The 23007-nt window shown below is 36.6% G+C and overlaps 2 protein-coding genes and 1 long non-coding RNA gene across 7 annotated transcripts in view; 2 read left to right on the top strand and 1 right to left on the bottom strand.

Moving 5' to 3' along the window:
- The first annotated feature begins 335 nt into the window (after nucleotides 1–335).
- Nucleotides 336–5915, top strand: LOC109050315 (very-long-chain enoyl-CoA reductase-like). 2 transcript variants are annotated; one of them, XM_042752252.1, is made up of 6 exons: nucleotides 336–424; nucleotides 3993–4680; nucleotides 4753–4859; nucleotides 5274–5346; nucleotides 5423–5466; nucleotides 5761–5915. In XM_042752252.1, exons 2-6 carry the CDS (start codon nucleotides 4671–4673, stop codon nucleotides 5854–5856), a joined length of 330 nt encoding a protein of 109 aa, XP_042608186.1. In that variant the 5' UTR covers nucleotides 336–424; nucleotides 3993–4670; the 3' UTR covers nucleotides 5857–5915. The 2 variants fall into 2 exon arrangements, with proteins under 2 accessions (XP_042608186.1, XP_042608185.1); XM_042752251.1 differs by lacking the exon at nucleotides 336–424 and having other exon boundaries at nucleotides 3777–4680.
- On the top strand, nucleotides 5914–7304 carry LOC122134347. The gene is made up of 2 exons (XR_006158491.1): nucleotides 5914–5986; nucleotides 6313–7304. It is a non-coding gene; the product is annotated as an uncharacterized LOC122134347 (long non-coding RNA).
- LOC109050314 (retinal-specific phospholipid-transporting ATPase ABCA4-like) overlaps nucleotides 6933–23007 on the bottom strand; it is a 31619-nt gene continuing 15544 nt past the window's right edge. Inside the window, exons 16-51 of one of the 4 annotated variants that reach the window (XM_042752247.1) lie at nucleotides 21799–22020; nucleotides 21457–21661; nucleotides 21297–21377; nucleotides 21010–21225; nucleotides 19574–19751; nucleotides 19359–19490; nucleotides 19115–19254; nucleotides 18840–18977; nucleotides 18017–18207; nucleotides 17838–17943; nucleotides 17546–17751; nucleotides 17204–17258; nucleotides 17007–17081; nucleotides 16178–16353; nucleotides 15933–16057; nucleotides 15750–15848; nucleotides 15476–15665; nucleotides 15305–15399; nucleotides 15184–15216; nucleotides 14958–15063; nucleotides 14759–14833; nucleotides 14497–14666; nucleotides 14192–14369; nucleotides 13213–13328; nucleotides 12520–12667; nucleotides 12233–12356; nucleotides 10866–10995; nucleotides 10664–10784; nucleotides 10519–10581; nucleotides 10337–10443; nucleotides 9797–9914; nucleotides 9558–9716; nucleotides 9376–9479; nucleotides 8296–8388; nucleotides 7915–8164; nucleotides 6933–7617 (exon numbers count right to left, since the gene is read on the bottom strand). In XM_042752247.1, the coding sequence (XP_042608181.1) occupies nucleotides 7501–7617; nucleotides 7915–8164; nucleotides 8296–8388; nucleotides 9376–9479; nucleotides 9558–9716; nucleotides 9797–9914; nucleotides 10337–10443; nucleotides 10519–10581; nucleotides 10664–10784; nucleotides 10866–10995; nucleotides 12233–12356; nucleotides 12520–12667; nucleotides 13213–13328; nucleotides 14192–14369; nucleotides 14497–14666; nucleotides 14759–14833; nucleotides 14958–15063; nucleotides 15184–15216; nucleotides 15305–15399; nucleotides 15476–15665; nucleotides 15750–15848; nucleotides 15933–16057; nucleotides 16178–16353; nucleotides 17007–17081; nucleotides 17204–17258; nucleotides 17546–17751; nucleotides 17838–17943; nucleotides 18017–18207; nucleotides 18840–18977; nucleotides 19115–19254; nucleotides 19359–19490; nucleotides 19574–19751; nucleotides 21010–21225; nucleotides 21297–21377; nucleotides 21457–21661; nucleotides 21799–22020 (4842 nt within the window). In that variant the 3' untranslated portion in view covers nucleotides 6933–7500. Of the gene's footprint in view, nucleotides 7618–7914; nucleotides 8165–8295; nucleotides 8389–9375; nucleotides 9480–9557; nucleotides 9717–9780; nucleotides 9915–10336; nucleotides 10444–10518; nucleotides 10582–10663; nucleotides 10785–10865; nucleotides 10996–12232; nucleotides 12357–12519; nucleotides 12668–13212; nucleotides 13329–14191; nucleotides 14370–14496; nucleotides 14667–14758; nucleotides 14834–14957; nucleotides 15064–15183; nucleotides 15217–15304; nucleotides 15400–15475; nucleotides 15666–15749; nucleotides 15849–15932; nucleotides 16058–16177; nucleotides 16354–17006; nucleotides 17082–17203; nucleotides 17259–17545; nucleotides 17752–17837; nucleotides 17944–18016; nucleotides 18208–18839; nucleotides 18978–19114; nucleotides 19255–19358; nucleotides 19491–19573; nucleotides 19752–21009; nucleotides 21226–21296; nucleotides 21378–21456; nucleotides 21680–21798; nucleotides 22021–23007 lie in introns of those variants that run through there. The other 3 variants (XM_042752243.1, XM_042752244.1, XM_042752246.1) reach the window with 3 other exon arrangements.

The raw sequence follows: 23007 nt of genomic DNA, 5'->3' as shown, positions 1-23007 counted from the left end.
CATTCCTGAGGGTGTTTTCTATATTTTGCACAGTGGAGGGCTTTCTTAGGTATAAAAGCATTGATCTCCTTTCAAATCTCCTTTCATTTTTATTTAAGTGTTTATCTAAAACACAGTTCATTCACAATTTGAGGGCCTTTAGACACATACAGGACAAGATTGTAGACTAAGTAAACTAAGACAGGTTTGTGGAACGTACGTGAACTTTTCAGATAGAAAGGACAAGAGATTAAAGAGGGGAAGAATAGAGGCAGTAGGAGGGGGTGAGTGAGGGAGGGGAGATGGAGAGTGACGGAGGAGGGTTAGAATGGAGTATTAACACTGGCATTACCACAGGAAAGGACGGAGCAGCCTGTCCAACTCTGGGGGACCTTACATTACGTCAGACGAGAGCCCCGGAATGAGCAGAACAATATTTTTTGAGGTAAGGCATCAAGTTACAAGTTAATCTTTACAAGATTAAATGCTTTTGCACAATTTTGAACAGTGGGTGTCGAGGGCAATGAATTTTGTTTCAAAAGACTAAAAAGCAACATTCTCACAGCGAAAAGGCAAAGAAGAGGAGATCCTTCATTGTGTGTGGGTTTACTGAGCTATACTTTAGAGACAAGAACATAGCTAAATTTGAAAAAAACCTTGTGCTTTAATCTGTCAATTTTCTTTTATTAAGTGCTAGAAATAATATATATACATACACATTGTAAAATATGTGTGTGTGTGTGTGTGTGTGTGTGTGTGTGTGTGTGTGTGTGTGTGTGTGTGTGTGTGTGTGTGTGTGTGTGTGTGTGTGTGTGTGTGTGTGTGTAATTTTATTTATTTATACACACATGTACAGTATCATTTTTAAAAATGTCAATGTTAAACCACAAAGTTGTGTCTACATATATATTTGTGTATTCCAGATTTGAATTTCCACATATCCATGGTCTAATCATAAAGATAAGTTACAGAAAAAGTAATTAACGATGTTACTATATGTTAGTGTAATTAAAATTCCTCCAGTTGGGTGTCATACCGTAAGAGCAAATTTGGCGTACGCCGGTTTGTTTTAATTTTACGCTTGCTGAACATAAACAAGTAAATATAATTCAGCCCATAACTGACAGGCCTGTCATCTGTGGAGGATTAATGAACTCTCTCAGGTATTTCCACTGCCTACTGTAACAGCACCAGAGACTGTGCTATTGATTAACACACATTAAACAACTTCAAAATTAAATTTATAGAAATCAAACATATAAATCTAATGTCCCAAACTGTTTTCTTTTATCAAGAAGTAAACAAAGAAAGCAAGAACTTAAAAGCCTCGAACAAAACCAATCATTCAGTGCAGATACAGAAATATGTTATGTTTTGAGCCTGATACAGTCCTCATCATTACTGCTGCATTTACAATACTGGGGGATGGGTATAACAGAGGCAGGACGTCCTGTCATCAGCAATCAGAAATTCAGAGAGTGCTTTTATTGATTACTCTGCCTGATTGAAAACAGGATAAGTTTACTGCATGGCTTTCTTTATCTATAAGTATGACAATGAATGAGTCACATGTATCATTTTACAAGAAAAGCAAACCAAAAATGTGTTTTTGGGTCATTTTTGTGCATTTATATCTGTATATTATTTATAGATTATATTTTTATTATTAATATTATAGAGAATATTATTGCTTATTACATACACACACAAAAATAAAAAAACGAAATTATTTATATAATTTATGCAGTACATAGATACCTTTTCAACAAACATCTAACATAAAAGTGTGAGAGTTTAGAAAACGCCCTGTTGAATTTAGACAAGTGGATCAGCATTAAGGTGCAACATGCGCAAGTAATGATCTCCATCTGCAGAATAACCTCAACCACCAAACCACTGGGATTCTTTCTTTAAATTAAGCATTAGGCTAATCCTGCATGTCCATTAGACGATCATTACACTAGCCAGTATAAGAGCAGTTTCAGGTTGACAGCTCTGCTGAGCTCTACAGTATGTAGTGCTTTCAAGGCAAATTGCAGCAGAGTCAACTCAGTGCGTACTCTGTAGATCAACGCTGATGCCTTTTAATTAAGATTAAAAATATCCCTGTACTGCAGACAGATGTATCCTTGTAATTCAGAGCTCAGACTGGTCAGAAACAGACAATAGCAGAGATTCTGTGGTTGCTTGGGGGATGATTGATGAAGTGACTACAATGAGCTAAACAGGGACAGAGCTGTCAAAACAGAAGCTATGATCGATATAACCGCCCTCATTGGGTGCTCATGGGCTTCTCGGATACACTTGGAAAACTGTCAGAATGAGGTTTTTGGATTTTCACTTCACAGCACATTTTTTTATGATCACTCGAGGGGAAACATGTTGCAAATTATTCCTAAACTCTCCTTATTTCCTATTAATATGAAACTATGTAACTGCTAAAGATTTTATTCCTCAGTTGTCAGTTTTGTGATGCATCTCTGAAGCAGAAAATTCTGGGAGACGTGATGGGCAGCTTCATCCTGAGGCCAGGCCTTCACTAAATTAACTTGATTTATGTTGACTTCGTAGTGTCTGTGCAGCTATTGAACCAGCTGAATTTATGTCTCTAATCTTCCAGGTCGAAATTCTGGACTCAAAAACCAAAGAACAACTCTGTTTTCTTGACAAGGCAAGCAGATTTTGCCTCTTAACAATCAATGACAGTGTCTGCTGCACTCAGCCAAAACTTAATGGTATATTGTTTTATTTTGTTTTTAATGCAGGTTGAACCCCATTCAAGCGTCGGTGACATTAACCGTTTGTTTCATAAGTCATGTAGTTTTACCCCACAGTGGTTTTGTGATATTGTAATTTAACCTAGTCAAATATGAAATCTTGATAAAAAAATTTCCTCAGCTGTGCGTAAGGGTCCTGGTCAGCCTGTCCAGTTTTTATGTATGTATGTATGTATGCATTTATAAGGATTTATTTTTGGAGTACTGCGTGGACATTAAGTAAGCCTACTTTCACTAAAATAGTCCATTTAAAATGTACAAAACAATCGGCCTAGCATCAATATGAACACTGTAACAATACAATAGTAATAAAATGCTTATGTTATTTTCAGTAAAATCGATACCTGAGACATGATGGCGCCAGTTGCCTTTTCGTGGTGTGAGACGAGAAACCTGAATCGGCCTTAGCATATCTATTGGCTGAAAGGACTGTTAACGGGTACCTGATTGGTTGCTTTTACCTGGACGAGCTGACTAATAAACTGCGTTGCTATGTGGTGACTGACTACTAAATCCCACGACTGACCAATCACAATCAAGTATTATAGAGCGTGTGCAATAATTAACCATATGTATTTGGTTTTAAATAATATCGTAGAACAGGTATTTATAAATGTAGGCTAATGTTTAACATATGTGACCCTGGACCACAAAACCAGTCATAGTGATCAATTTTGTGAAATTAAGATTTATACATCATCTGAAAGCTGAATAAATAAGCTTTCAATTGATGTATGGTTTGTTAGGATAGGACAATATTTGGCGAGATACAATTATTTGAAAATCTGGAATTTAAGGGTGCATAAAATATTGAGAAAATCACCTTTAAAGTTGTCCAAATAAAGTTCTTAGCAATGCATATTACTAACCCAAAAATAAGTGTTGATATATTTAAGGTAAGAAATTTACAAAATATCTTCATGGAACATGATCTTTACTTAATATCCTAATGATTGTTTTTTTTTTTTTTTTTTTTTGCATAAAGGAAAAAACGATAATTTTGACACATAAAATGTATTTTTGGCTATTGCTACAAATATACCTGTGCTACTTTTGACTGGTTTTGTGGTCCAGGGTTACATATATGAATATTACTTTTTAGCATTTTGTTTGTGTCTATATTATTATTGAATTAAGTGTTTAATTTATCCTGTTTTTATGACAGTGGGTGGTAGAACTTGGTATGGGATACATAATTTGCATAATATTTGTATGTTTTTCCTTTCTCACTGTAAGATCCCAAATGGTATCCAGCTAGACAAGCCATGAGTCTGGACCCCAGTGAGTATGAGGAACACAACTTTTTTTCTTTTTTGTAACTCGTTACACTCGGATGTAGAAAAAAGGTGTCATTACTTCCATTGCATCATGACAGTTTCAGTGTTACAGCTAAAATATCAGTCCTGTTGCTTTTCTCAGGTCTGTTGCTTTAGAGATAACCAAGAAAATATTTAAGGACTTGTTTATTCCTTGGGTAGAAATGGAATCATAAAAAAAACTTTAATCTGCTCCATTTCCACCAATTGCTAAACCCACACACTGAATTGAGGGATATTATTCATCTCTGCTGCTTTTAAAAACTAACCAGATGAAGACTTGGTAGACAGGATGTTACACAAACATCGTGGATGTTCTCAGATGTGCCTCCTTGATGTCTTGCCACCTCTAGTGCTTTTGAAGGCAGCATTTTTCAGGTTTCAGAAAGCAAGATAAGTGCTATCTGCCAAAAGCTGCTTTGATGCAGCAGGACCAAAACCTACACTTACCAAAAACTTTAACATTAGCTGTAACAAATCTAGTTTTGAGTTTTCGGTTTTTAGAAGGAAAAGCACTGAGAGATGATGACGTGCTACAGAATCTGGCTGTCGGGACCTCAGCGACCTTGTATTTCAGAGACCTTGGCCCACAACTGGGATGGACGATGGTAAGAGTTATTTGCAAAATGTCACTCTGAGAGTATCAAACACACAATCTTTAAAACATCACTACTCTGCAGGTTTTTCTGACGGAGTACATGGGTCCCCTTCTGATATGTCTCCTCTTGTTGGGGTCCCGTACAGCTATAACCACAAATACACCTTCATCTCCAGCTCTCATCATGTGGTCAAGTACCTTCTTTTAAAAAAAACCTTTTGTGCTCCACGGAAGAAATAAAGTCATATGGATTTCGAATTTTTATTACGTTTTTATTTTCTCTTCAGTTTGGCTTGTGTTGTCACTCTTTCCACTATATCAAGAGACTATTTAAAACAATCTTTGTGCATCGATTTTCTAATAGCACCATGCCTCTCAGAGCCATTATAAGTGTGAGTGTTTGGACACATTGGTCTGGTTTGCTGCCGTGTCAAATGAAAATTAGTCTGAGAAGTAATTTGTCTACTTCAGAAAGATATTAAAACAGTTATTTAATACAGTTCAGTTATTTTCTGAGCAATCTAACAAACTTAACAATACTATTATGATTAGGAAAACTACAAGTGTATCCTCAAAGCTGAAGCTAATTCTCTGAATTCACAGAATTGTGCTTATTACTGGGGTTTTGAAGCTTGGCTAGCATACTACATTAATCATCCTCTCTACACACCACCATGTGAGTACTAGCAGAGACAAACCTATTTAATAATCATGATGATTTAATACATTAAACTTGTTTTTATGTTTTACAGCATATGGAGAGACACAGGTCAGCTATGCACTAATTATCTTTGTGGTATGTAATGTTTCTGGTTTAATAAACATACCACATACAGTAGGTGTCCAAACCTCTGGTACCACTATAAAAATCTAATATAGCCTATTATGAATGGACTACATTCTGTATTAAAGATAAATTAAGAAACATGATGTATATTGTTTGTATTCCAGTTATGTGAGGGAGGAAATTTTTCCATACACTGGTCACTGAACAGTTTAAAATGTGAAGGTGGATGTATTATGTCAAATTTCTATGGCATAACAGATCAAGATATTTGTGTATGACCCAATTTCTTGTTGTTGTTTAAAGGTGCAAAATGTCGGAGATTCCCACATCCAAACCCTAAAAACCCTTTTACGTGGCTCTTTTACTTTGTATCATGTCCCAACTACACATATGAGGTAACAGCACCATTGTCATCATCAAATATATAACACTTTCTACTACCTCTGACTGATTCATCTGCTCTTTGCTTAAAATTTTCATCAGGTGGGTGCTTGGGTGGGACTGTCTATCATGACCCAGTGTGTGCCAGGTGAACAACTGCCATCAAACTTTGTGATTTTGATATTGGATATATATACTGAGCTACAAAAAGTATATATTATTTAAAATATATTAGTATGTTAAATATTAAATAGTATAAATATATATACATTTTATTTATATATATATATATTTTATTTATATATATTAAGTTGTTCATTTACATTTTTACTGACTTTTTTGCTATTGGTATTTTGTTAAAAATAAAAATATTAATAAATAAATAATTTATTAATATAGAAAAATGAAAATGTACAATATTTGATCTTATTTGTATTTATTTATTTTTTTATTTTTTATTTTTCACATTTGTAGGGTTCGTTCAAATGACCATCTGGGCCAAAGGAAAACACAAAACTTGGTTTAAGGACTACCCAAACCTCGGCATCCTCCGACATTCATATAAACTAATTTCAGGTCAAACTCTAGAGATATTATGATTTCAGCTGAGAGAACTAGGACACATCTGAACAGCTGCATGTAAATGAGGCTGATTTATGACACCCTCTGGGAAGGATTATGAAGTTAAATCCGCTTTTCAACAATATCTGACGGTTATCATGCAAGATGATGTCTAACATTGTTGTATTTACAATGGTATGCCACTTGGGAATTTAAATAAGCAGATTTGTAGGAATTTGTGTTGACACAACATATTTCTGTTGGTTAAATCATTTCCACAACTATCCATGTGCAAAATACACTACTCTACCTCTGTAATACAACTACTTCAGCATGAAAGAAAATAATTTTTCTTAAACAGAGGAAGACACTGGGTTACATTGAACTTTTAGGGTCAAATAAAAATAATTTGTTTTACTTGAAATCTAAATAACTGGTACAAATGGTTATAAAATAATCTTGAGTGATACCATTTATATTTTTTAGACTGTATTGATGATGGTAATACTGTAGTATTCATTCTTGACAAGGTGGACAGTGAGCAATAACATTTTTAATAGTATTATTATTACAAGAAAGAAAAAATCAGCTTTGTACAATTCCTTTCTACAAGCCATTAACAATTAACATTTGTTTAATTACAACATTTGTTTGCTACACTTTTCTAACTTGGCAAGAATTATTAAAGCTGTGACTTGCAATGCATCACAATGCAATATGCATTTCAATAGGAATAGCCTTTGCAATAAAATCTATTGCATCATCTGATTTGTTTTTTAAAAAAATTATTTGTAAAAAAAAAAAAAAAATGAAAAGTGACATTGACATAATAAAGTGCTACAGTATTCATAAGACTAACTTAGTCCAGTTCTGTCTGTATTTTGTTGTGGTTTGGTTGCATTTCTGGTTGCACTGGTTGCATAAAAAAAGGCCAAGCAAGGGAGGTGTGCAAAGCCATTACTGCGTGAATGCTCAGAAGTCTCAAACTGACTGCTTTGTAAAGGAGAAAAAAAATCATCTCCTTTTCTTTTATGACTCTTTTGAGCACCCTGCCAGATGACTCCAATTGACCTGCTCAAATGACCCTCTTCAGTAAAGATTTCAAGCTTTCGTTTTCACAGGAAAGACTCTCATGTCCCGCCGGGCACCGGCTGCCCTCGGGTGCAGCACAATGGCATCATCTTCTCCGGATTGCTGTTTTGCGAAATTCACAAACACCTACAGGGAGTGAAACAAAGAGAGCAGGACTACATAAAGAGCCAAAATGCCCTCGTTCCAGTGCATTTGTCACATGCAGGCTTGTAAACAAATGGTAGTGGTCACAAGACAGATGGATGCTTGTGGCATTCTGATCCTGAACTGGACTTCTCTATTCTGTGCTTCTCTAGCTTGGGATATCCTGTCTCAGAAAGAGGAGAGCGCTGTTTTGGACTACATAAAGGGAGTCATACATTTTAAACGCATAAGGAGATAGTGGTACAGGTTTATCTAGGCCAAAAGGGTCACATGAAATACCTGGTCCAGAGTTGTCTGGGACACCGAGTAATCTTCGATATTCAGCATTTCCTTGTTGGCCAAGACTAGCTGGAAGATTTTGGCCAGGGAGGAAGAAGCGATCTCATACTGTAGAGTATTATAGTGTTTCTCTCTCTGAATGCAGCCTGGAAATGTGCTCTCCATAAATGCTTCGGCCGGGTTCAGATCTGGTACTGTGCCCTCTTTGGCTGCTCTGATTTTCATGGTGACAACATATCCATCACCAAATCTGCAGGGAAAACATTATAAGTGATGTTCAGAGAATAGATATGCAAATACAAAAGATTTTGGACTGTGGAAAATATATGCCACTCCAAAATTTTATGTGAACATACTGTAAGTGAAAATTTGTGATTTTACTTGTATTTGAGGTGCTGGATTGTGCCAAGACACTTAAATGTTCCGTTCACCATGATGGCCAGTCGTGTGCAGAGAGCTTCACATTCCTCCATGCTATGGATTTAAAACAAGACTATTTATTATACTCTCTTAAATATCTATCTATCTATCTATCTATCTATCTATATATATATATCTATATATATATATATATATATATATATATATATTAATATATATATTAATACATAAGACAGCATGAAATAGCAATTCTCACAAATAATAAATTAAGTTTTGTGATATATTTTCAAATATACATAATACTGAACTTGAAATTATGTTAGGTTATGATATCATTGGCTCATATTTTCCCATAGCCAAAAATCACCTAAGTTTAAATTGTAGGTTAATAAGTGAACCCTCTTTCTCCCCACAGAAAACTGTTATAAAGAATAAACACTATTTATTAATAGTTCAAATGCAAAAGTGCCTAAGTGCCGTTTGAAATTTTCTTCTAAAATTAGCATTTTTATCAGGCTCCTATGTTTATATTAAGTTATTTCACTTTAATGGTAATGAAAAGAACCTAATCATCATTAAAGTGAAATTAATGAACCTACACATAGGAGCCTGATGAAAATGCTCATTTTAGAAGAAAATTTAAAACGGCTTTTGCATCACACACATATATTTTGTATATAAAAAAAATAGCCTTGCCACGTGTGCTGCGTTGGGCAAACTGAGACATAGCACTTGCATTTTATTGCTCTTTTGTTGGTTTTGATTGCTTCTATTGTCCTTATTTGCAAGTCACTTTAGATAAAAGTGTCTGCTAAATGACTAAATGTAAATGTAAATAATTCTGCCTTTTTACTGCAAATGCAAGAACAAAGTCAGAATTATGATTACCTTTTTATTTTGTGGTGGAAATAGAGCCACCACAACTGCACGATGTATACTAGGAACTGCAAGAAATCTATAATTCTGAGTTTACACCTTTATATCTCACAGAAGTGTTTATTCCATGGCTTTAATAGGTTATTATGTAGTATTTATAATTAAGCAGTATATATAAATGCATGTGTGTTGACAAGTTCTTGCCTGTGTGATGTAAGGACCACTGCCCTGCCACCCTGAATCACACTCATGATGGAGTTCCACAGGAACCTCCGAGAGTGAGGATCCATTCCTGTGGTTGGCTCATCCTGGCACAGGACAAAAAAAAACATACTTGTAACAATCCTTATCTTATTCTGAAATAAATCACACAGAAAAGCTCTCACCAGGAGCAGAAGTGCTGGACAGCCAATCATTGCAATAGCTGTTGATAGTTTACGCTTGTTTCCACCACTGTATGTGCCAGCAGTGCAGCCTGCATACTCAAATAAACCCAGTTTCTGAATTCCCCATTCAGCCACCTGCATCAACGAGAGATAAGAGGTCTCTGTCAGAAATCCTCAGAGAGAAAGAAATAAGAAGAGATAAGAAAGTGGAATATGGTCTCACTCTGCTGATCTCAGACTCCTCTGAGCCGAGCGTATAAGTGCAGATGTTCTCTTCCTGTTAGAAGATCATCTATGGCATCAAACTGAGGGCAGTAGCCCATGTTCTGGTGCACATCCAGAATGTTGGTAAGAATGCTGGAGCATCACAAGAAATCAACCAAGTTAATGACAAAATCAAAATGAGTTGAAGTTAAAATTAGTGTGTAAAGTGTGTAATTTGCCACATCACTAGAGGCACCAAACAAAAGAGTAAAAATAACAATGGTTTCCTAACAGTTTTCATAAAAATTGGTGTTGCTCGGGTGTTACTATGTAGTTACCAGGGAGGTATGGGTTGTTAGGGTATTGCTATGCAGTTGCTAGGGTCTTCTAGGTGGCTGCCTGGGTAAAAATTACAATTATTTCAAACAGTTTGCTAAACAGTTTTACTGCCCCTTAAACCCCATCCACTTTTAATCATTTCCATTCTGTGCAAACTACCAAGATAGCAAACACCCGTTGAGAAGAGAATCTTCATTAAAGATCTATCATAACCATAACAGTGTTGTGTTACAAACCTGTAACCAGTCACAACCGCTTCTCCTGAAGTGACATCTATGTCTCCTGTCAGCATTTTGAATGTGGTAGTTTTCCCAGCACCATTCACACCCAGAAGTCCAAAGCACTGTGGGGGAAAAACTGAAGTTTATGCAAAACTCATGGTGATCTTATAACACAACCAAACGTCTCTATTGATTACCTCTCCTGGTGACACTCCAACACATATCCTGTCCACCGCTGGCCTAATCGTTCCAGTATACGTCTATAGACATAAAAACACATTCATGATCTCTATTGTGTGAAACATTACCCATCATGCACCATTATAAAGTGGACAGACTTGCCTTTGATAGGTCTTTTATCTGGAGGATGTCACTAGAGCTTCCTCCTTTGTAAACCTTCTCTCTCTCTTTGGCCACATCCACATCTTCATCAGTTATTGGCGGCTTCTTAAAATCTGACATCCTGTAGAAAGAGTCAGCATATGTGTGTATGGAGATGCAATATTACTACTGGAGTAACTCGTTTGAATGTATTTCTTCTCACCAGTGATCCAGGAAGAATCGGTACTGTATCAGAACGTTCAGGATGAAATAGACAAACCCCTCTATCACCATGAACATCACATTCTTTCCCACAAAGTCCCAGCTGAAGGGATCCAAACTGAAGTCCTCACCTGAGACACACATTAGATGTGCATGAAACTCGCAAAACGTTCACCAACATTTACATCTTTAGAATCAGCTATAAATTATGTAAATTATTTCATTATGTGGCTTTTCAGTTATGTGCAGTTGTGTTCTTATGCGGTTATTAGGGTGTTCTGGGTGGTTGCTAGGGTGTTGCTAAGGTATTTTGGGTGGTTGTTAGTGTGTTGCCAAGCAGTTTCTATTGTGCTTCGAGTGGTTGCTAGGGCGTTGCTATGCAGTTTCTGTTCTGGATAGTCGCTAGTATGTTGCTTTTCAAAGCTAGTGTTCTAGGTGGTTGCCAGGTTGTTGCTAGGGTATTCTGGGTAGTTTTTAGTGTGTTGCAAAGCAGTTTCTGTTGTGCATCAAGTGGCACTGCTATGCAGCTGCTGTTCTGGATAGTTACTATTGTGTTGCTTTTCAAAGCTAGATTATTCTGAGTGGTTGCCAGGGTGTTGCTAGGGTATTCTGGGTGGTTATTAGGGTGTTGCCAAGCAGTTTCTATTGTACTTTGAGTGGTTGCTAGGGCATCGCTATGCAGTTGCTTTTCTGGGGTGCATTTCCCAACTATGGTCGCAAGTTCCGTCTTTACCTAGTTCAACGATTCAGATTTTCCCGAAACCACAGTTCAAACAAACATTCGCAAACAGCGTCGCAAATTTACGTGGTTGGAACTACAGCTCTCAACCTGTGGTTAGAGCATAGTTTCTTCTTAGTAAGACATATGGGCTTAAATAAATTATGCTCACAATAAGCAAGCTAACATGCAGTACAATCTATATATTCCATTGTATCTAAATATAAATGCATTTTAATCATTGCATTTTAGTGCATCCTCAATAAGCACCGTGTTTGAAGAGTGTGCATGTGCACAAATGTCTAATGGAAGTTTCGTTGATATTCTGGGTGGTTGCTTGTATGCTGCCAAACATACAAGTAGACATCAAGCAGTTTTGAAGATCAGTTTGAGCCTGAGTCTGATCCATTTGGTTATCAAATTGCTGCTTTAAATTACCACCAGATGCAATGTGTATCTCCTATGAAGACATGGTTGATAAATCTAAGGTGTTATATTTCCATCATGTTGACATAAAGATTAAAGCTCAGTGACTTTTATGGAGGTCAGATCACTGGGTCCAGACCTTGCCAGGGGCCAGGCTAGGGTTGCTTGTGGCAGCCTCAATACGACCAATTGAAATGTGAGGTGGGGACAGGAGCAGGCTTTACCAAAGCGTGCATACACGTCCATCACTGCCCGGTTCATCGCCATGTCAATGAGCCCGCGGCCCAAACAGAAGTGAGGAAAGACAAGGAGAGCTTTCTTCAGCACCTGGTTACACTTATACAGAGCCTGCAAAAGTAGAGACAGATGGAGGATGAAATGTCAGCTTTACACTTTAACTTTTGGCATGAAAGACTAATGCATTTAGAACATGATTGAAATTCTAATGATGATTTTAGTGGAAACTGGGGAAAATTTACACTACAATAAAGTCAAGGCTGGGATGCTTTACCTCTGTACTGTCAAACAGGTCTAATATAAATGTGATGGCACTGCTGTTGATGCCAATGAAGAGGTTGATGCAGGACAGAGAGACGTATGCTGTGCTGGGCACGTTAAATACATAAGACATCGGATACATCATGGGAGTCACCGACCAACTATTACATAGGAAAAAGGCAGATTAGGATATTTTAAAATATTCATACAGGTCAGATTTATAGAGACTACATTTTTATCTTCAGATACATTTCCCACTTCGTTCTATGAATGCATGAATAATTCTGATTCTGTCAAGATATGCTTTCTTATCAGAAAAAAAAGACTTTTATCTTCAGAATAAGGGGTTTGTGCTGGAGTGTCTGGTTTGGATTCACACTTGAAGACTCACTGAGCTGAGGAGAGTCTGAGAGACATTTGGATCTCGATTGCACTGCAGATGTGATCAAGGGCCAAGTATCTACTCTGACAAATGACAGTGTGAATAAGACACTGACAAATCCCCTTCAAACCATTCAGTGGGGTCTACTTACGACCCTTCATCTCTCAGGACAGTATGTACTGTTAAAGCTACTGAGGGTGACCTTTTCACATAGAGTACTTTTGGATCGTGACCCACATATCTAATAAGACAGAACTAGAAGTGCTGTTCTGCTAAAAGAAATGTAAAAGGATCAATGAAAGACGACATATATTTTTCCATTACCCATAAAGCATCAGCAGAGCTATCAGGGCTTGCAAGTTGCCAGGCGAAGTGTAGCATTTTTTGTCAAATGCAATAAAAATCCCAACAACCATTGCTGCGCTGACAGCGTAGTTTATCTGAAAAGACAGGACAACAGCAAAACTGAATTATAAGACCATTTCAAGGAACATAAGACAATGCTTTGGAATAAATACACTTATACATTTATTCTATATTTATTAGGCACTATAAATGCACTTACTGGTCAAAACAACATGCTTCTGCTTTATTAGTAATTATGTTATTTATAAAAATACGTTATTTAATTTATGATTAATAATATTTATCCAGAGCAGGGCTCAACAATAAGGATGTAGTTGCAAATTGTCCCGATTTATCACCAATAAAATGTTTTCTAGAGGTTTTTTTTTTTTTTAATTGCTAAAATAATTTGTGATAGTCTGAAAGCATAAGCAAGAAAACTATAAACCAATCAATAAAGTTTTGCATAGTATTTTAGTGGTAAAGTGTGTTATAGTGATATAATTTTCAGCTAGTTGCATGTTTTATTTTTGCTAAGAAAAAAATAATGAAATAATTTAATTTAATGAACAAAAGTTTTAAATGGTAAAATGGTAAAGAATATAATGTGTAATCAGGAATGTATATATATATATATATATATATATATATATATATATATATATATTGGCAAACATGGCAAAGGGGCCCAGTAATTATTTATTTATATATATATATATATATATATATATATATATATATATATATATTTACATTAATAACGTAATTCAATTAACAAATGAAATGGTACAGAACATAACATTTAAGAAAAAAATTAATTATTTCTAGCAAATTTACAAAAAAAAAACCAAAAATAAATCTCATATAAATTTAAATTAATTATTAATAATCCATTTTTTTTTTTTTTTTGTAAAACCAGTGACAATGTTATGGCTGGTTGTAGAGTGTTTATACTAACCATGTCCCAGAAGAAGTTAGCAATCCAGTACACCAGAGGACTGACCCCACTCACAAACTGCAGGTGTTTGGCCTGCGTCACTCTCTCCTGGATCAGATAAAGCACAAAACTGGCCGGTACGAAGGACATGGCGAAAATCACACAGATAGCGACCACTGCATCCACTGAGGTGGTCAGTCTGAAAGAATGTACAAGTAAACAACACTTACACAAAGAAAAGAACACTTACATAAAAACTTTTTACTTGCTCTACTGAGATTTACAAGTAAAACAACTGCGTGAAGTACTGTCAGCATTACACTCACACTGTGACCTCCGACAGCTGTTCCTTAGTCAGGTTTAGTGGATGATTGATGGCTGTGATGCCATACTCATTTAAATCGGCTCCAGGAGGCAGGTTTGCTCGAAGGATGGCGTTATTCGCCACATTCATGAAGGCCACCATAGCATGCCAGCCTTTGTTATTGAACCACACCTAGAGGAGATAACAAATGGGTTATTTATCTTGAATGGGATGAGCCAAGCTCAGCAAACTGTGACAGGAAGTGAAGCTGAAAGAAATCTCACCTTGACATTGTTTTCAGTTTCCATATATCTCAAGAAAGTCCCAAACTCCTGCAGAGTAACCTTTGAGTATCTGCCCTGCAAATGATCACAACAGTGTTTTTTTTTTTTTTCAATTATATTAGAACAACTAAAAGTAATTTTTATTAATTACTTCGCTTTGATTGCATCAATTCCCAGTGAAAACAACCAGAACAGTTACCCCTGTGACGTTAAGCAGATGTCCTAACTGAGCAGCTGCATTCTGGATGGCTTTAGGATCCACATCAAGAACAGGAAGTAGTCCTCCGACAGAAATGCCACCATACCTGAAGAAAAGAGACCGTCATTCTTCCACATATTTAGATCACAGAATGCATGTATGTGTTCTCTAAGTGACCACAAGATGGAGTCGTTGTGTTTTCTACTTCTGTTTAAGAGACCCGTACCTCTGTTCATTCACCCAGTACTTGCTCTTCAAGCTGTACAACAAAAACACAAATAAGATGAGTTCCTGGAAGCATAAGAGCGAGTTAATGAATGATTTTACTCACAAATGGGCCATAATACCTTGTCCGTATTAAGTTTGGGTAGGTCTTCACCAAATAATCAGAGATGTTCCTGCCGGTTAAATCCATCAACACATCACCAGTAGACTGAATCCTCTGAAACGCAGGAAACACATCACTATACATAATTTTAAAGACTTTATCGTGTCGTATCTATAGCTGCGAGACAAACCTGGGGTGGAGGAAGACCTCCAGCACCTTCTGGACACACAGGTAACATGGTGAGTTTGTTGGGTGTGCTGCACTGGCAGCTGGGAGACGGACTGATGTCTGTCCATTCTGGGTTACCCAGCATCTCAATGAGTGCTGGATTCACCAGGGGCATCTCCCACTCTGTGGTTATGTTATTACATGGATAGTCTCTGTGGGAAACAAAAACGGACATGGTAAGCAGGACAAACATCTTTAGATATTCTTTAATATCATTAGAATGCATGTACACATACTCTAGAGGTTCATCCACCATACAGCGAGTCCCAAATCCAGGTCTGTTTAGGAGAACCTCACCAAAATACCTCATATCTGAGCTTTGCATCTGTTCATTACTGAAAAGGACATTTAAAAGTTTGCTTAGTGAACTATACAGTGAATAAATAAACCAATAATGTTCCAGCGTAAATGTACTGTACCTGAAGAAGGTGAACTGTCGGCCGTATATCCATGGGCTTAGAGTAAGACTGGGGTATTCGCCGAATGGAGGAACAATCAGCGTGAACATCAGAGAAACAAGGACAAAACTAGCAGGCAACACAATCTGAGGAAGAGAAGATGCCAGTGGGCATCATAAAAACTGTAATTTTCTAACCGAATGCTATGCACTTCATTACTGACATTACAAAGCGTCGAGTTTCCAAAGCAATGTTGGTTTTCTGACCTGGGCGAGGAAGTCTTTGCCGGAACGTGTGGTGTGATGAAACCTCTTTATGACAAGAGCAAAAAACTGTTTCAAGACCAGAAAGATTCCCTTCACCTGATGAGATCCTCTGCCATCTTTGCTGGTTGAACTTGCAGAGTTTGTTTGGCCGTTAGCATACACCAACCTGTCTGTATCTAAACAAAAGATCAAAAGCAGTCAAAATGTAGAACCCAGTCATTTTCATTATTATTTTTAGAATGGCCTAGTCAACTAATATGGGTTTTCCAATGTGAACAGTAAGGCTTTTACAGTATAATGCTTGTAAAAATTAATGGTAGCATATAGACAATAAATAATTGAAAAAAAAAAAAAAAAACCAGGGGTGCTTACTACAATTATTCAGGCAAGCAGTCACTGTTATTGGCTTATACAGAATCTCAAAAAGTCCAAGAATTGTTTGAACATTTACCATAATAGCCCTCATTTTTTTCAGGTACTATTTTTATCTGTGGAAAAAATAACTAAAGCTATAGCTATAAAAAAGCAAGCTTAACCTTCTGATGCATTAATTCTCATAATCACAAATGATTTTTAAATAACTATAATATTTCCCAGTCATTTATTCTTAAACGATGTCACTGGAGTTACACATCTGTCCAACTTATATATTACTTTATGCATCAAAGGGTTAACCGGCACCATTTAGCATTTCACACTATTTATTATCTAGTGGTATGTTTCGACAATATCTCTTTGTTGTGTCCTTTAACTCTGTGTGTTGTGTTTTAGCAGGCAGCTTTAGCTGGGATGAAGCATTATAAGCCTGACAGACTAAGTTGGTCATCACCTTCTTCTATATTCACTTTGACTGTGTTCTCTCTATAGAGACTTGCAAGAGATTTCTGTTGCAGAACTCTGATGTCTAAGGGGTTCAACCACAAAAACAGACATCACAATCACAACATAAAACACTCACAAGCACCATAAACTGACACATATACACAATATGGGATGGAATGACAAATAGTAGACTGAAAATCTTACCAGACGTAGGGTTGATGTGAGCAGCCTCTCCATCAGCTGTGACTTTCAGAAATATCTACAGGACACAAAAGAGATAAAACTTAATTTTTACAAGTTGTACAATGTAAGATGATGGTGCTAAAATAAAATAAAATAAAATAAAATAAAATAAAAAAATAAAAAATAAATAAAAAATAAATAAAAAATAAAAAATAAAATAAAAAAAATAAACAAAAAATAAAATAAAATAAAATAAAATAAAAAATAAAAATAAAAAATAAAATAAAATAAAATAAAATAAAATAAAATAAAATAAAATAATAAAATAAAATAAAAAAAAATAAAATAAAATAAAATAGTGACCTCCTCCAGTGAAGTGTCTGACACTCCAAAACTGCTCAGCCCCATGTCTGCCAGCGTCTCTTCCAGCTCTCTGAACAGGCTGGCGTAAGAACGATGCTTAAAGCCCCGGCTGGGCAGTAGAAAGGTCAGCTCCTGCCCTATGACCTCTATAAGCCTGGCCTCCGGGACATGATGGTGAACAAGGGCCGTGATTCTCTCAATGTCCCCTAAAAGAGTGGGAAAGAACCTAAATTATGATGTTTGCAGTTTGGTTACACTGATCTAATATAACTATACTATATTAACTATTTACCTTCCATCTGTCTTTCTGTAATTCTGGGCTGCTCTACGGAACTCTCTTTAAATTTGGTACAGAGTGAGCATTTACAAGAGCAGTCTTCAGTACAGTCACACTGACCCTGTAAGAAGCAGAACAACCTTGTGAGTCTAGCTACTTTATATACTCTTTGTAAGAGATGGTAAAAGTCTCACCTCCTTTCTGACATGGGACGGCTGTTCTTTAATGCGCTGCACCAGAGTGAGGTAGAAACCAGCGCCCAGGCAGTTTTTCAGGAAGAGAGGAGAGCCGCAGCAGTACAGACGACCTTGAGAGATGATGGCCACACGGTCACTCAGCAGGTCAGCTTCATCCATGTGATGTGTGGACAAGATTACAGTACGACCTGAATAACACACACAGAAATACACACTTTTACAACTCTACTTAGAGTAGAAGTGGATGAATGAATGAAAAAAAAACTAAAATAATTAAATGTATAAAAATAAAAATAAAAAAATCACCAGAAAATACTAAATAAAAAATAATAAAATAACATTTATTATATAAATGGATTATCGAAAATATATATTTTTTAATAACTAATGTCTAATATATTTATATAAAATATATTTAAAAATAAATAAAATTGATTAAATATATAAAATGTAAAAAAAAAGTCAGTTTAATAAACAGATATTGCATATGGATGGATAGCCAGATATAAAATATCTAAAAACAAAATTATGAAATAAATAAATAAAATAAGTGTATTAGACAGATATATGGATGTATATAAAATCTATAAAATAAACAAATATCTAAATATATATAATAAATACAATTTATTGTATAAAATATATATTTAAAAAGAAATAAAATATTACATAAAATAATAAAATGAAACTTTTTAGACAGATATATGGATGTATATTAACATACACAAATTAGATATATGAAAAGTACTAAAAATAAAAAACAAGTAGTGTAGGAATATTAATTATCCTCTTTGATAGACATTTTTTGTGATGTGTGTACCAGCACGGTATTTCAGCAGAAGGTCCCAGATGGAGCGTCTGGAATACGGATCCACTCCTGATGTGGGTTCATCCAGAAACACCACTTTAGCACCACCAACAAAAGCCATGGCAACGGAAAGCTTCCTCTGCATACCACCTACACAGGAAGACAATATCCACTGGTCATTTCTCTCAAATCTCTGTCAATTAAGTCTTTTTACTGAAAAGTTTGGCAGAATAAACAGATTTGAGTTCGGCCTGCAAGGATTGTTAAATAGGTATTGATGATCTAACCTGACAGGTTTTGTGCCTCCTCGTTCCTCTTGTGAGGGAGACCAAGATCTTCCAGCATATTTTCCACCTCTAGCTGGGCCTCAGGTAATGGCCGACCCTTCAGCAGAGAGTAAAACAAGATGTGCTCTGCTACCGTCATACTGCAGAAGAAAGGGAGATCAAAACAAATCAGCATTTTGACAGATATTATTTTAGCAGGTGAATCAACATCCTTCAAAGTGAAAAACATGAGGGGTTTACGAACTGATGAAAGATGATGTTATGTTGGGGGCACATTCCCAGAGATTTACGAATGGCATCCATATCAGTTCGGATGTCTTTCCCATAAATATACGCTGTGCCAGAGGAGGGAGGGAACATGCCAGTGAGAATAGACCTGTGGGAAAGAGGAGAAAACTTCTATGTATAACATTCCCATAGACAAACAAAGATTCATTTCACTGGGTTTTGGATACATACATGGTAGTGGTTTTTCCTGCACCGTTGTGACCAAGGAAAGCAGTGATCTGACCCTCGTAGAAGGTGATACTCAGACCATCCACAGCAGGTCTAGAGCTGCCGCTGAACATCTTATACAGGTTCTCCACACAAACTCCAGCCACCAAACCTGATGGTTCAGGCTCGAAAAAGAGGCTCCCTGGAGGCAAGAAACAGAAATAGGAAAGTTATGATACAAAATGTTGAGAAATATCTGACATCCCTATGAAATCAAACAATGTCAGGTGGTTTACTGATACAGTAAACAGTAACTGTGTAGATATTACAAATATTCCTTAAAAAAATAAAAAATAAATAAATAAACATATATTAAATATATCAAATATACTATAAAAAAAACATGAAGTAATGATTATTTGGTTTAAAACCATGGCTACCATGGTAAATTGAAAGGAATGTCATTGTCACAGTGATGGAATAAACATCTCTAACATCTTTGATATCTATTAACCTGCAATAAGACAAACAGAAACCAGCATTCCAACCTGCCAGCCATGCAAACAGACACAAGGCCACCAGCTTCCCACAAAGTGCATAGACAGAGTTGTGTTTTTGCATCATGTGTGATTATACTAGTGTAGATGTGTGCTTGAGCACACATGCCTGGCACCACCTTATACAGTGCGCTTGAACTTAAAACAGAGCGCTGGCAAGTGCTGATGGAAAACACCAGCGAAACTAAGACTGCAGTAATTACTCCCATGGGGCTCCATCAGTTCAAAGCCAAGAAACCTGCTGGATGCCTGCGCTCTAGTCAAGCAGATAAGCCTGGTTAGCTCTTTGAATACATCTGATGGGATCTTTTCCAAGAGTAAGAAGAGAAGCATCACCTTCATGTTTGTTGTAATAGGTTACTTTACAAAATGCTGTAGAATGAAAGGTTTCCCCTGATAGATAATAAAACCCAGTGGATCACTGCCATTTTAAAATAAATATTCACCTACTTCACCCACAACCCAACAAGCTGATTGGTTCAAGTTGCATACGCAGCCAATGAACTCACTGCTTTACATTTAAATGGCTGGTTAGCATTCACTAGAGCAGTTCGCAGCACACTTTCAGAGTTCCTCTGAAAGCCCCCACCTTCCCCAGCTCCACCTGTATAGATCTGCTACGGGTATATATGTGCTATTTGTGCAGCAGCAGTATGTCTCAAATATTCACAACACCGTATCATCATATGTTTTGGCAGTAGCCAGTTCCTGAACTTGCTTTGCAACAGCAGCAATAATCAACAAAAACAGCAATAACCAGCAGAACCAGCTGGTGTTCAGCTGGTCAGTTTTTATGGAATAGCTGACCTTGACTTCACCAAACCAGGCAGACAATGCCTGAGGAACAAGATAAGACCAGCAAACCACCTTAGGCTGGTTTTCTCAGTAGAATTTACAACACACCTGATGAGTCTGTGCTCATGCTCTTGTTTGTTGTCTCCTCTTCATCAACCCTCTTTAGTTCTTTCTCTTTCTCTAGTTTCTCCCGTATGTCTTTATGTTTGCAGGACCCTGGCGGCTCCGGAGGTTTTTCGGGTGCTGTGTGGTTCTTGGCCTTCTCATCTGTGTGGTTCACCAGATTATCAAAAGCAGGTTTCTCCACTGCTGGCTTTCCAGGAACTGTGTAAAGAAAGATTAGCCAATAAAAAAAGTTGATGCCATCACTTATAATAAGCCAAAAAGTCACTCACCTTGTTTTAGAGGCTCAGGTCGGTTTAACCAATAAGAAGGCTGGATTGGAAAGTAAAAAGGCCGACCAATACCATACTGGCCTGTTCATAAACACAAGTTATGTCATTACGATCCGCTGTATTTTTATTATCAAATAAACTTGAATATACAGGAGTTTACCTGGGAAAACATTATCGAGGTACCATGCGAGAATGCCATAAAGAACCGTATCCAATACCATCATAATTATTGAGATAAGAAAGGAAAACTCATCGCCCTCCAAAAGGCTGGTTTGGATGTTATCCCACTGCAGACCGAGACCTTGCTCCTCGTAACGGGACAGGTACTCCGTCCCAAAGCCGAAAGCCACCTGGGACATCAAACTCTGATGCACAATAAACAACTTTAGGTGCAGAAAATCACATATAAGTTGGAGTTTTCTTAATGAAAGTGTATTGCATTATCAAATTTATAACATTTATAAGAAGTTTTGTATAGCATTTGTGTTATCACGTGACCTACCGCCATGATTTTCATATCCTTGGTGATGCGGTCTTGCCAGGCAAAGCAGACAATGTGCGGCAGGTACAGGGTAAAGTAAATGATTCCACTACAGGCTGCTGCCAGGTTAGCCTTGTTGAAAAACACACTCATGAGGAAGCACTGCATGATGGTGGCTGTGGTGAAAGTGAGCAGGAATAGGAAGAGGATGATGGGATTGCTGTAGTTCAGCACTTTTCCTCCCTGTGAGAAAACAAAGATGTTCTTTTATATTCTTTACAAGTATTTTAAAATCTAACTATGTTGGCTTATTGACAAAGCCGCATAGCGATCTACTGTTTGAGATTACTCTTATACTGGTTTTAAAACCACATTTCAAACATTAACTTGTCCTGTTAAGCTTAAGCTTTCAAGAAACATAATAAAACATGCTAAAAACATACTAGCATTGTAATAAAAACATGTAGCATTGTGTTAAAACAAGTTAGCAATGTGCTAAAAGTTATCAATGAGCTGAAACATGCGAAAGTATGCTAACATTATTTCAAGACATGTTTAAAACATGTTAGCAACATGCTAAAGCATGTTAGCCACATATAAAAACAATACTAGAAACATATCGCTGGCTGTTTTTTCTTACTCCAGCTATCAAACTTTCATTAAACTTTAACGTGCTTTTACCACAAAAATAAAATTAAAAAAATGGTTACTATAGTAAAACCATGGTAACCACAACCATGGTTTTGTGACACTAACCATAGTTTAACCATGGTAGTAGTAAAATTGTGGTTATACAAATGGTAGCCAAAACCCCCAAAAAACATGGTTACTACACTTTTACTACTATAAAACCATGGTTAATTTTCATAGCTTTGTCAAGCCAACTTCAGAGGTTGTCCAGATGAAATTCTCTAGTTTTTTCTTGCATGGCAAATCAGTCTTAAGTGTCAGCCTTCATATGTCATTTTAATATGCTGATTTGTTGCTCAAGACACATTTCTTGTTATTATCAATGTTGAAAACAGCTGGGTTGAACAGAATTGACTTGAAATAGAAATGTCTTCTAGTACATTGCACATATCATTTATGATTGTCCCACAAGAGGTCAGTATAGTAATCCGAAAATCTTGTAACTTGTCAGTTTAGCTCACACTGTAGTTGAAAGCAACTTAAAATAGCATTTTACAGGGATTTTCCTAAAAGACATAGCGTTGAAAGTTCATGGATCAC

The sequence above is a fragment of the Cyprinus carpio genome, chromosome B24, assembly GCF_018340385.1.
Source record: "Cyprinus carpio isolate SPL01 chromosome B24, ASM1834038v1, whole genome shotgun sequence".
NCBI classification, from domain to species: domain Eukaryota; kingdom Metazoa; phylum Chordata; class Actinopteri; order Cypriniformes; family Cyprinidae; genus Cyprinus; species Cyprinus carpio.
This window is presented reverse-complemented; position numbering and strand designations above follow the sequence as displayed.

Bases quoted from the DNA above. Each gene is read 5' to 3' on its own strand.
- LOC109050315 (XM_042752252.1), top strand. The intron at 4,860-5,273 runs GTCAAGTACCTT...CTGAATTCACAG, and splicing joins TCTCCAGCTCTCATCATGTG to AATTGTGCTTATTACTGGGG. The intron at 5,467-5,760 runs GTATGTAATGTT...TGTTGTTTAAAG, and splicing joins ATGCACTAATTATCTTTGTG to GTGCAAAATGTCGGAGATTC.